The sequence below is a fragment of the Poecilia reticulata genome, unplaced genomic scaffold, assembly GCF_000633615.1.
Source record: "Poecilia reticulata strain Guanapo unplaced genomic scaffold, Guppy_female_1.0+MT scaffold_267, whole genome shotgun sequence".
NCBI classification, from domain to species: Eukaryota; Metazoa; Chordata; class Actinopteri; order Cyprinodontiformes; family Poeciliidae; genus Poecilia; species Poecilia reticulata.
This window is the reverse complement of record NW_007615049.1, coordinates 27,368-41,106: the sequence shown is the minus strand read 5'-3', so window position 1 is coordinate 41,106 and position 13,739 is coordinate 27,368. Positions and strand designations below refer to the sequence as shown.

The following is a 13,739-nucleotide window of genomic DNA, read 5'->3' as shown; positions in this document are numbered from 1 at the left end:
GAATTTCCTTCACAGTTTCTCAATCTATGGCTTGTGGACTCGTGGACCTTAGCTAGCAGTGGTCCTTCTGTTCAGGACTCAGAGTTAACAGGAACAACTGAAAAAGTTTATCTGATATTGAGCATAAGAAACCTCTATAAAAGTCATTCTTTTCTGCAGTGGCAGTGTGTGTGCGACGGTTGTGTGTGTGTGCATGTAACTAATCTTAATGTCTCTTTTCACTTCTCCTTGCTGCTGGCGTTGCTGCAGCGTAATCCTCCCCTCCCCCCTCTCTCTCCTCCGGCCCCCCATCAGTCCAATTGGTTCTGGTGTTGGATCTTTGGGTTGTCCATATTATATTATATTATATCTCTTTTCACTTCTCCTTGCTGCTGGCGTTGCTGCAGCGTAATCCTCCCCTCCCCCCTCTCTCTCCTCCGGCCCCCCATCAGTCCAAYTGGTTCTGGTAKTGGTTCTTTGGATTTTCCARACCGACCCTCATCCAATGTCCATGTTGTCCTCATATGAAACGAGCATCAAGCAGTTGAGTGTGGTGCCTTCTCTCACAGCTCTGAAGCAGGTTTATCTTTTCCTTCTCCTTGCTGATGTTAGACAGCAGATCAACAGAGGTTACTAACAGGAGGCCAGTGAATGGAAAGGTTTCATCAGTTCTCTGGTGTCAAAGATCAGCAGACATCTTCATGATCCTCTGGATCGTCTCAATCTCTTTCATCGACTGGTGGTGTTGATCTCTCTCCTCCCACAGGGTGGAGGAGTTCAGGTCCAGTGGTCAGATGCCCTGCAGTGAGGCTCAGACAGACGAATGGTTAGGAGCAAATGGAAATCGATTAGGGTATTTTTTTTGCTATAGTTAGTAGTTTGGTTAAAGTTAGGATTAGTAATAAACTAGTCATTGCTAGGACAACAGTAAGTGGCTAAAATGAATGGAAATCAATACAAAATCATAATATAGAAACACACATATAAACTTGTGTGTTTGACAGAAAAAGAGAGGATTATAAAATGAAAAACAAAACAAAGAAACTTCACCTAGCCTGTCAYCTATGGTTTTTTCTGTTTAATCCAATCTTCTGCTGTATTCTGAAAAGGCGCTGAGTGATCTCCAGGTCCCARCAGCAGATAGAGCCTCAGAGGTAGAAGTTTCACAAGGAGCCTCGGCCACTGAGGACAAGGCAACAGGAAAGGTTAGGTGGCAGTGTTATAGCAGGACTCTGCTATAGCAGAGTCCTGTTATAGCAGGACTCTGCTATAGCAGAGTCCTGTTATAGCAGGACTCTGCTATAACAGGGCTTTTTTCCCCCCCTGTATGCTGTTTTTCATTAGATCTTTATTCACTGTAATTATACTGCATTGACATCAGTGGTGGAGATCCCCCAAAATACTAACTATTGTAATAAACTGTTGACATTATTTCAAAAGGTTTTCTTTAAGTTTCTATTTTCTCATTAAAGTGATTCCTTTTGTTTTAGATGAGGTCAGAATTTGGTTTAAGTGACTCCTCATTAAAAAAGGAAAATATTCTTTTGATGCAGATTTATGTATTGAAAAGTATTAATGTTATTGTCTTCTATTATTATGAAGATTGCTTAAACTACTTATTTTTATTATTAATTCAAAATTACCTGCCATGTTCRGCTTTAACCTTCTGACCCACATGCAAAATCAACAAGTCTGAGTAGAGGTAAGGGTTTTATTTTCTTGCAAAAATAGACAAACAATTCTCCTTGATCCTTCCMGGAGCGGTTGAGTAGTGCAATCGGAGGTGCCTGGAATGAGAGCAAGGTTACTGGTGGCCCAAAATGAGGTGATCGGCAATACAATATGAAACGCTTACTTTAGAATGGTTCTGGTTGAAGCGTGGGGGAATGTGCCCAAGGTCCAGTGTGGAGAATGGTTCCCGAGATGAGCGTGAGGATGGTGATGACTGGGAGCCAGAGAATCTATGGAGTGGTGTGGAGGGAGCAGCGGGCAGGCAGACTTGCAGGTGAGATCCACAAGAGGAGGAAACAATGGAACTAATCCAGTTGAAAAATCCAGAAACTGATCTAGAGACGGCAAACACAAGGACTTTGAAACCACTGGAAAATACTGAAGAGACAGATRAAAAAAACAAGTACTGTAGACTACAAGAGACTGCTAGAGAGACTACCGGTGCACGTTAATCATCCAGCACTGAGTGAAGGTTCTGCTGCTCCTTTATCCCCAACACTGATGRGGCTGATGAGATCCACCYGKGTAGGCTGCCCAGGTTCTTCACCAAGATCTTCGCTGGAAAAGATGCATCACTCACACTCAACACACACACAGGAACCCTGACATTACCTATGTAACTGCTTGCTTACAATAAGACAAACTAGATAATTTATTATCTTTAAAYAATAGTTACACATCTTSCTAAAAATTATGATGCCACATTTGTTGGAAAAACTCTTCTGTGGGCTGAGCAGCACAGACATGTATGTAAATGAAACCCTTGAAAATCTTGCCACAAATTCCTCTAGTATCAAACAAACTGTTTTGCTCGTGATTTTTATTTTATATGATTTGTTATATCTGATTTTTGAAATTTGAAGAGAAAAACTTTATCTGATCACTTTAATGACTTATCAAAAGGTCCCAGTAATGTTTGGGGMACATATGCAAAACCAAAACAGTCATTGAATAGCATTTTCAATAGAACTGATATTGAAAAAATTAATATTTCATTTTTTTAAACGCTACAATATATATTACATTATATAAAAAAAATACAACAAATGAAATGACCAGCACCTTAAGTTATGCTGCTCTTCTTCCATCTTCTGCACTGATCTGCAGAAGATCATATTGCAACATTCTTTTTTGTGAATGTTGCAATATGTTTTTTTTCTGTGTTGATTAATGAAGTAGACAGTCTCTGCAGTTCCAGGATGGTAGCTTAAGGAAAAAAGTAGTTTGATCACGACTTTTAAAACCATCTTTGGAAAAACTATAAATGGGTAAAAGCTAGGTAAAGCATGAGAGCTTATCTTATATCTTTCTGCCATTTAGAACCTTTCTCATATGGAGTAACACTTACAAAACCTTCCGAAATTATATATTTTTTTTGCTTCGGACAACATTCAGATTTGGCTCTACATTTGTTGAACTGAAAGTGTATGGTGAAGATTTAAATGGTCATATAAATTAGTGATATTACCTCTTGTAAATTGGTGCAAGGCACTATCAAAACGGAACATCCGTCTTGTAACCAAAATTATTCCAGATAACTGACATCGTGTTTATTTTTTGTAACAGTCTCTTGATTGTTGCTCATTTCTCAATATTATAACCAGCRACTCACTCCATTTGTAGGTCTGCTTCCACAAACTGATTTAAGAATGATTGTCATTGGTGATTGGTGAATTGCTGCACACAGTGCGTGTCAGGTACCCTTGAAATTACATGAGAACATGGTGAGTTCATTTTCCTCCTACATTACTGCTGCAATGTAACTATTGTTCAGCTACATAGTCATGACAAYGCTCTAACGATATACTGTGCAGTTCTAATTTATAAAGCGTTGTTTGTTTAAAGTGATTGTAGCATTTCACATTTGCACTAATGATTCTGAATCTGTTYGTCATAGTGTCATGAAAAGCACCATTGTGATGCAGTTAACAATATTAGAATAGTGTTTTGATGACATGAGGCAGTCACTTCCCATCTCTCCAGACCAGAGTGTGTGTTTTATGTCTGCTTATGTAAGGGCTGTGTGTGCCACTTGGCTACCTTCTGCTGCGCTACTGGTAGTGCTGTAGCCTGAACTTGTATGATCTACCGGCACTCTTCTGTGCATATTGAGAATTTATTGAAGAGTATCCTGATTAATATCCTCTACATTCCTCCTAATTCCTAGTGTGAGTGTTGCTTAGGAAAGTCATACAGTCACTGAAAACTCCTTCAAATAATAATGATTGATATAAATTGTGAAGCAGTTTGGTCAAGTGTTGTAYGAATAAGTGACTTTGACAACAAACAAATTCACTTAGAATCAGCATGTGTGCTGAACCACATGACAGCCTTTTGGACAAACATCCATAAATTGAATTATGCTAAACATGATATCCAAATAACTCTAAAGTCACAGTAAAAACACACACACAATTCTAAGATTTTAGTGTATACACAACTTGGTTTTCACCAGGTTCAATTTTTTCACAGTAAACCTTTTAAAYTTTATTGTTACCTGAAGAGCTTTTGTGCATATTCGTCAGACAAATGAACATATACAGTGACAATACCACTTGAATTTTTTCATATTTTCTCCCATGAGAAGCACAAACTTCAATGTGTTTGAGATTTTAAGGGATAAACAAGCATTATATAATACTTGTTTGTGACGTTAAATTTCAATAGAATTATAAAGCAGCAATTCACAACATATATCTTCGTGAGACATATTACAAAAAATATGATTTCAATTCAGTCACACATAGAGGAAGGAAACAAGTATGGTTTAATTCTAGCCTAGTAAGACCAGCCCCTTCTCCTGGGCTACTTGCTTCATACAGAGTAAGTGATATTTTTTTCGAGCAGGGCTGCACAAGAAGGCAATAGCCAGGCTAATTTAATTCAGCTTTTTATAGCTTCTGGTGAGGCAATGCCTACTAGTCATTCAATTTCAAATTAACCTAGTTTAAAACCAAGTCAAAGAGGGTAAATTATAGAATTTTTAAAAACTACATTCTTATTTACGGAGCAAAAAAAAAAAAAAGTGTTTTATTTAACATAAAATCTCTATCATAAACTATTTTAACAGTTAAAGATGTGATGACTAGCTTTTCCTGACCTATAGAAATSTGGCTGCATCAGTAGAATCATGTTAGCAAAAGCCAGTTAACTCATTCCCCCTTTTAAAAATGGACCAGCTCCACGAATTAATGTCAGAAATGAAGGACAGAGAATCACATTGTATTCAGGTTTATTGATTCATCCAGGGCAAATTTTTTGAATACAGCTCTTAAATATCTAACTCTTATTTTGTTTGTATTCTTGGTTTGCCCACAATTCTCTAAATTCTCGGATTTTTCAGCTGTTTTAGTAACAAATACTGATAAAGTCATCATAGGGAGAATTTAACTTTCATTTAGACATTGAAACTGAAACTTAATTGCAGCCTACAATAAATCCTAGACTCTATTAGCTTTACCCAAGATGTTCCCTGAAGTTTCAAATTCAAAAATACATCTTTTTAATTTGAACAAACATTATAAACATTGATTAAATAATTAAAATTATTTAACTTAATAAATAATTAAATAAATATGCATTTATTTATTTATTTATTCTCTGTGAGCCTTGGAGCAGTTCCCTAATATCTCATCAATCTTCTTTGTTCCATCCTGAATATCAAACATTGTCATGTCGCTGTGTCTCAGTCTGTTTAGAARACATTTAGCTGAGAGGTCCATGTCCCAGTGGCTGATGTTGCTTTGGTCATGCAAGTTTTTTTCTCATTTGTCCAAGTCGCTCTTCCTGTTTTTGAACTTTTGTCTTATCTTTGTGTGATTACATCACACAAAGATAATTTAAGAAAATTCAAGGCAAAAGTAAACTTGACATATGATTTTACTGCTTTCATTTTAGACCATAATTTGATTAAGCATCTCATCTGTTTTTTTGTTTTTGTCTAACATCTTCCAGCTCCGTTTTGTTGCTTGTTGTAACCACCAGGGGGTCAAGTGCAAATTATCTGGGATGTGTGATTGATAGCAGAGCTGCATGTCCATTTATTGTGGCGTGTGTTGATCTTGTTATACTCTAATGAACTTCTGCACTTTATTTTCTTTCTTTCTTCAACAGGGTAAATGTCCTCCTCCTATTGACTATAAGTCATTTTATAACACACATTCTCATTTGATTTTYTTGTGCTGCATGTATTGCGAGCTTATTAAACATGACACAGTAGCCTGAGTCCAACTAGGTCACGATCACCAATTTTAAAAATTTTGGCCTTTTTGGGGTCAGGCTATAAATCTGAAATTGGGAGAGACTGACTATAAATTTGATGTCTCACTGTTTAAATCCCATCGTATTTCTGTTTTAAACATAATAGAAAAATAGAAATGCTTTTCAGAAAAGGCTATTTTCATCAGCACTATCTTTTGACTTGGCATTAACATGTRTTGTTAAACTCGATAAAGAGATCCATGATTGCACAGGACAGTCTTGAAAACGAACTCCTCTGGGTCTGCTACATTGACTTTCTTCTTCTCCCCAGGAAACATCATTGGCTCTGGGATCTTTATTTCTCCAAAGGGGGTCCTGGAGCACTCTGGTTCAGTGGGTTTGGCTTTGGTGGTGTGGACACTGGGAGGCTGTGTTGCTGCTCTAGGTTCAATGTGCTACGCTGAGTTGGGTGTCACCATTCCCAAATCTGGCGGCGACTACTCCTATGTGACAGAGATATTTGGTGGGCTGACAGGGTGAGTAAAAGCTTTCCTTCACTTCACACTGCAGCCAAGAAAGTTAATTTATCATAAAAGTTTTTTGTCAGGCCTTTACATACTACTTTCAGAATTGAGCTTTTAAGAGAAATGTACTTTGCACTTTCTAACAAATTAGGTGACAACTTTGACATTTTGCTAGAACTTCAAACAATTTGCTAGAACAACAAAAATGACATCTGTTGTGGAAATTCAGTGCTCTAAGCTGATATAGTGGTCAGTGTTGATCCAAGCATTTTGTTTGCTTTTTGATTAATTTTATRTAGAAATTCCATTAAAGTTCTCCGTCTCCTTTTCTTTTGGTGAGTTTTTAATTTTGTCCCATGTCACCAGGGTTTCCTGTCTCTTTCAGGTTTCTGTTGTTGTGGAGCGCAGTCCTCATCATGTACCCAACAACCCTGGCTGTTATTGCCCTTACTTTCTCCAGCTATGTGCTGCAGCCTGTCTTCCAAAACTGTGCTCCTCCATACATGGCAACACGACTTTTATCTGCAACGTGTCTATGTGAGTGTTTTTACCTTAAGATTTTCAGTTCATTGTCATGTATTGGTGAATCAGGACACCTGGTGTTGGGAGTTTCAGACTGGTACAGAGGAAACTTGGAACTGATCAAATTTTGAGATATACTAATTCTGGAATGCTGATGATGCTGGTAAAAAAAAAACCTTGATATATTTTGTTGTTGACAAGTTGGGAGTACACTTTCAACAGTACTTCATTAATTAATTAATTTAATTATTTGTATCCATTGCGATTGSTTCTTTTGTTTTTGCTCTTTGAGATCAAAAGATATAAAGGGCATTATGAATAAAATCTATTGTCATTATTACTGAAGTAATGACATTTTGTTAGGATTTTGTTTTTTAGGATTCTGATCTTTTAACTGAGTTAAAATATTTCTCCAAGCTGTAAAGATCAATCATTTATCTGTCTCCTGGTGGAAGATTTCAATCTCGCTGGTCATTGGTTGTCCTCCTGCAGTAGATCTACTAAACTCAACCCTATCTGGATCAGGCCCCCTCTCCGAGTCTCAKATCCACCAGAACTCCCTATAAGACATCTTATTTTTGAAATAGTACTAACATTTATCCTCCCTTAGATGTTGTCAAAATTCTGGACCCATCCCGAGAAGCCATGCAGTTACGGAGCTTTTATCTGAACCGGAAAAAATAAAAAATGTTAAACTTTCCAAATTGCCTGTGTCCGATTCTGCATGTGGGTTAAACGGATTCCCCAGAACATGGCGATATGGGTGAAAGGGTGAGAATATGCTGGGAGAAACTTATATTTTCCATTACTTTAATAATAGAGGTTGGGTGTCGTTGGAGATTGTGTGGTAATGACTCTGCAGGACATTTCCACATTTTCTGGGATTATCCCGCTATCTCTTATACTGGAAGGACATGTCTGCAGTCAGATCTGTTATTTAAACAGAAATTRACTTTACTTTTGAGGTAATTTGTTTAGGAAATCAGAAGAACCCCCATTCATTTTTAATTTGATTTGGAAAATAACAAATGACATCTTCTTTAAGATACACCACCAAGAAGGAGAGGAATCCTGTATGCAATATAACTCGAAGGATAAAACCTGATTGAATCATGATTCATGTGTAAGCCCATACACCCCATTTAAATCTGTTCATACATATCTTTGTAACCTTGTAGGCTCAATTCCACATACTCGTGAGCCTCTATCTGTTATGATGACCTTGTCTGTCAGTTCTTGTTTATCCTTTTTTTTTTTGTTTTGCTGTCGTTTCAAAAAAAAAAAAAAAAAAAAGTAAAAGAAAAACAGCATTTATATTCTGTGAATGTCCAACTTGCATGCAACATGCAAATGAGCCAAACAAATTTAGTTCCATTCTGACCTGGTTCAATTCATGATTCCTTCATACTGTGGAATACGCTTTAACTAATGCATTTAACTTCCCACTGACTAGAAAYGGATTCTCTGGTCCTCTATTATTGGTCCAGCTGAACACTCAGCTTTTCAAACAACACTCTGTTTCATGCAAATTGGGATGTTTGATTTGACATCTGAGACCCCAGACATAAAGACATACACTACATGTAAATTGATTGTAAGCAAGCTTTTGAACTTGCTTTRAAGAACYTGCCACTGGTAATCAGTGTGACCAGTTTGTCAGAATAATAAGCTTACTAATTTTTTGCTCCTTCAAATGACAAAGTCAAGCAAATCTTGTCACAAATACTATTTGCTCTCTCTCTTTTTTWTTTAGAAMTTGTTCCTGAGTTGTAAACTTTATACTCTTGAAGTGTGGCAAAGGAGACCAATGTTTTGTTACTTCCTCCTTTAATGGCAGTAGTTTGGTTGTATGGTGCTGATGGGTCTGTTTTCACTCTGAAAAGCAAGGTCACCATGAGCAGGAGCTGKGCATTGCTGCTGGCTGTGCTGGACGAGGTGAAGCAGTCATGCCTTCTCTCAGTCTGCTGTTTCCCACATTCCTGCCGTCAGTTGCACCAACTGACGGTTGGTGCAGTGGGCAGCGGGAGCTAATGGAACCACATCCTGGATCTGATAACATTTAAAAACACTCCAAATAGTTGCTGTACAGACTTTGAATAACTGCTCATGATTACCATTACCACTTCTAAACATCCATATCAGGTAATATTGAACAAAAGTGGACACACAAAAATGGGACAAGATCTTGATATTAAATCCTGCTTTTTGTGCACTGGCAGCTGTAAATTATTTATTTTGTCATCCAAGGGATGAACATTATTTGGGAAAATTGCTTTATAGTTTTGTCCTAATGCCGGTAAGCTCTAAGCTGTAGTGGGGTACGATCGGGTACTGCGTACCCCTAAAAGATTTAGCGGGGATACGCAGTACCTGCAAGAGAGGGGAGCGGCTGTCTGCTGTAAAGAATCAATGGGTTCACTGTGCAGCCATGAGTGCACCCACTAATCAGCCGTGACTGGTTAGTTTTTCAAGAACAATCTAAAATACAACTTGATCAGTTAATAAATAGCTTTTTTTTCATTTTATATTGTTTGAGCTGTTCATGCTTTGCTAGAGCAGGGGTGCAATACGTCAATAGCGGAAGGTTTTGAGTCGATCTCGGCATTAGGTGACAAACTGAACGCCGCCAGGACACTGAGACGCGCACGTCCTCCTCTGGCTCCTTATCAAAACGTTCGTAACTTTACTAAAGAACATGTTTAAATTAATGACCCAACAAAAATAATAATCTCAATAATTGTTTCAACAAAGTATTGCGCAATTCTGTGCGTTTCGGTTCCATTATCAAAATAGCTTGCAGAACAGGAGTTCAATCTGGAAAGACTCAGACGGAGAAAAAGGAACAATTAAAAGATTTTATGACAGGAATGACTAATAGTTCTTTGGCACTCTGGCCCCGGCAGCTGATTTGAGCTGAGATTTGATGTGAACTCGATGAACATCCCGATAACTGATTAGGGATACTCTCCCCCGGGGCCCGACACTGGTGGTGGAGGTCAGGAAAGGGTGCTATCCTGGAGAGCCGAAGGATGTGGGTGGAGAAGGGGCGGTGGTGGGTTGAACGCAGCTGGGAACCGGCTGACTGCTTGGGTGTGGATCCTTTTATGCAGAGCTTGATTGATGATTGGACGTGCCGGGTGAGGTCCAGCGCTGAGGTCGGAGATGAGCATGACGCCGATGGGGGAACGGAGGGGGCGGAGTCTTCCAGCTTGAACTTTCGCTATTGGCTACATTTCAATCTGGACAGACTCAGACGACGAAAAAAGGAACAATTAAAAGATTTAATGACAGGAATGAATAACCGTTCTTTGGCGCTCGGGCCCTGGCAGCTGATTTGAGCTGAGATTTGATGTGAACTCGAACATCCCAATAACTGATTAGGGATGCTCTCCCCCAAAAAAGGGGCTGAGGCCGGGCCCGAGGAAAAGTGAGACCTAAAACTTGTGTGCTGACTTGAAGATGCAGGGAGAAAAATACAGTACAGGTTGTCAGCCAAAGGAGTGCAGAAGACTAGATGGTGAGAAGCTGGTAGGAGGAATCAAATTTGATTGATAGAGGGGTTTTCATGGTATCATGATGCCCAATGAAGGACTGCTAAGAGAAAGGGCCAAAATAATACCAGGCAAGAGAGTGAAGGATAGTTGAAGGTGCACAGCGAGGCAGATGGGATCAGCTAGATGACACAAAATCATCTGGAGAAAGGCTAGAGGATAGGTGCCCGCTGCAAGGGAGCCACGCTGAAAAGTATGAGGGAAAAAGAAAACAACAGACATGGGCCAACAATGAGAGAAAGGCTAAGACATGGGTGAGCTGAAGGGGCAGAGTACGCTGGGACATGGGCCAGCTGCAGGGGCAGAGTACGCTGGGACATGGGCCAGCTGCAGGGGCAGAGAACGCTGGGTTACTGGGATGGCACGGAGCCAGACTGATAGATGAGCCAGCTGATGAGTTACTGAGATAGCTTCAGGGAAACAGAAAGAGGTTGGCAATAGAGCTGTTTGATTGAGGGACAAAGAGCTAGAAGTAGACCTCCGGGTTCAATCTTTGGAGGATGCGAGCGAGTGTGATAACACAGAAATGAACCTGCAAGTAGCAGCATGGGAGGACACAAAAGGGACATATAGGACAATCGCATGATAAGTTTACACTTTGGACAATGTAGACCAACCACCACCAGCAAATTGTGAAGTGCTCGTCTGGCACAGAGGGAAGCTACGGACACAGGGAAGAGATACATAATCATGAAGAGAATACTGAAAAGGACAGGAGTGTTGGCGTAAAGTCAAGGGAGTGCTTGAAGACTGGTTGAACATAATCTAAAACTCAGGGGCTTGGAGTTATAGATGAGCATAAAGAAACTAAGATTCAAAATGAGGATAAAAAAACGGGACGTATAGAAAATAAAATTACAGAGCAAGACCTGAGATTAAACATGAAATGAACGATTCCGCCTAATAGCTGAACTAGACTGAGCAGAGGCAGAGAGAGGCAGTTTAACAATAGAGTCAAAATGATCAGGGGTGAAAGTAGAGATGAGATTAAGTCGGTTGATGACATGAAACGGACTGGTGAAGGTTCAGCTTTATGGTAACACACAACTGATGAGGAGAGCGACRACATGGGATTGCTTGCGGAGATAGCCCCTCAGGGAACAGGTTATGGCCATGGAACAATTTCGTAAAAAGTTGGAAACTCGAGCTGCTGAAATGAAGGTGAAGCTGAACCAACTACATAGGAAATCCCCCCCAAAAAAGGGCCACGCCCAACGAACTGAATTTAAAATGGGAAATGGAAAGGAAATGCCAGGTAAATGTAAATGTAGCGTAAATGAATGTAAATGTAAAGTAGTGATGACGCGCCCCGTTTTGCCATCACTTGCTGCAGAGGATCACGTTGCATTGCTTATCCCATAGACATCAATACGTAGACCCCTCATGGAGCGCTGAGTCGTACTTAACAGCGTCCGCCATCTTCTATGTGGCAGCAGGGCGATCAGAGATCCTTAAGTCCTGTGCTGTGTGTTTCAACCGTTTTTACGAAACAAACTGGATTCTTTAGGATTACCTTCCCCAGGTAAGGATGAAAGATCAGACCCAGATAGCACAGAATGATTGAAACAACATTGAATCAATGTCAGCCAGAAACATTGAATTAACGTTGAACGYGACATTGAAACAACATTGAAAGTGGTCGGTGACTTGTATGTTGAATCARYGTTAGGGTTTCAACCATAACTGACATATAGATTCAACCATCATTTGTATGTCAATTTACATGCATATTTGTGTTGATATAACATAGAATCAGGAATCAACATTGATTCAACCTTCCTCTGAATGTGGTTCTCCACACATATCTCTTTTACATTGAATCAATGTTGATTCAACCATCTGAACGTGGATCTGGACACATTTCTGTTGATTTTACATTGAATCAGTTAAGAGTCCATGTTTATTCAACCTTCATCTGAACGTGGATCTGCATGCATATTTGTGTTTATTCTACATTGAATCAGTCAGGAATCAATGTTGTTTCAATCTTCATCTGAATGAGGATCTGCACACATTTCTGTTGATTCTACATTGAATTAGTTTGGAATCTATGCWGACTCAACCATCATTTGTATGTCAATTTACATGCATATTTCTGTTGATTTTACATTGAATCAGTTAGGAATCAACATCGATTCATCCATCATCTGAATGCAGATCTACATGCAGATTTGGGTTGATTTTATATTGAATGAAAGCTAAGGGTTTATGTACATTTTTAGGTCTGATAGGTCTACATAACATTCCGCTAAAAGTTTCTTCACTGGTGTTAAACACTATATCATTGGCAGATGATGGGTAAACTGTGTACAAAAGTTTAAAAATGACATACGTTTGATATAACATTTTATTTAAGAAAAGAGGGACAGATCTTTAAACATATGTGACTCCTTTTTGACTGTCAGAACAGTCTGTTGTCCACAAAAGAACAGAGTCCATGAGGTTAAGCTTTGTACTGTATGAACCAGGGAAACTGTACTTGTTGTGGTAACCCCAGTTTCACTCTGGTTGGCGTCACTTTGATTCCTTGTGATGTCTTCCTCTCATTCTGGCATGTAATGAAGCCACTTGACAGTTTGGCTGCAGTCCTCAAGAGTCAGCTTTTGGTCAAACTGCAGAGCAACGGCTGAAAAACAAAAATAAAAGTGAGGAAGGTGCCGGTTAGAAAGATGATAAACATTTGAAAAGTTCTGAAAGACATTGAAATATTAAACAGTGTACTGGTTACAGGTCTGAGAACAAATACTAACCATATAGTTCCCCATGTACACTCTGTTACTGTTAAATTTTTATCTTAATCTTTCATTAATATTTATCTTAATGTTTACATATACAACTACATTTACCTATGAAGCAGCAGTCTAGTGTAGGATTTATTATGCTGCACTCATGTTAAAATGAGGGAATCAATATTTAAAATGAAGGCTGTTTATCAGAAAACCTAAAGATAAAACTCAGGGAGGATCAGGGTTTATTTAACACACCAGACAGATAAATAGAGCAAAAGGTGATTTATACTGTAATTGGAAAAATTATAATTTACACAGAATAAACTTCCATCAAATAGTTGGTTTAATCTTCAGTCAACTACAAATATTTCCAAGTAAGTTTATTAAATTCATTACAAAATGTCCACGTGCTGATAAAGATCCCACACAAGTAATAATAGACCAGTTCAGTTTAACCAGTTACCAATCCAAGAAACAACAGACTGAATCAGTCATTAGCAGGT

At 38.9% G+C, this 13,739-nt stretch overlaps 1 protein-coding gene and 1 long non-coding RNA gene across 2 annotated transcripts in view; one reads left to right on the top strand and one right to left on the bottom strand.

The window, feature by feature from the left end:
- The window catches only part of LOC103460632 (asc-type amino acid transporter 1-like), a gene marked incomplete at its 3' end in the record, with an annotated part of 37,102 nt that overhangs the window by 2,480 nt on the left and 20,883 nt on the right, over positions 1-13,739 (top strand). Inside the window, exons 2-3 of the mRNA XM_017303418.1 lie at positions 6,242-6,446; positions 6,820-6,971. Coding sequence (XP_017158907.1) covers positions 6,242-6,446; positions 6,820-6,971 — 357 coding nt within the window. The remainder of the gene's footprint in view (positions 1-6,241; positions 6,447-6,819; positions 6,972-13,739) is intronic.
- Positions 1,688-2,241, bottom strand: LOC108165985 (uncharacterized). The gene is made up of 3 exons (XR_001776303.1): positions 2,150-2,241; positions 1,835-2,045; positions 1,688-1,766 (listed from the first exon to the last, which is right to left on the bottom strand). It is a non-coding gene; the product is annotated as an uncharacterized LOC108165985 (long non-coding RNA).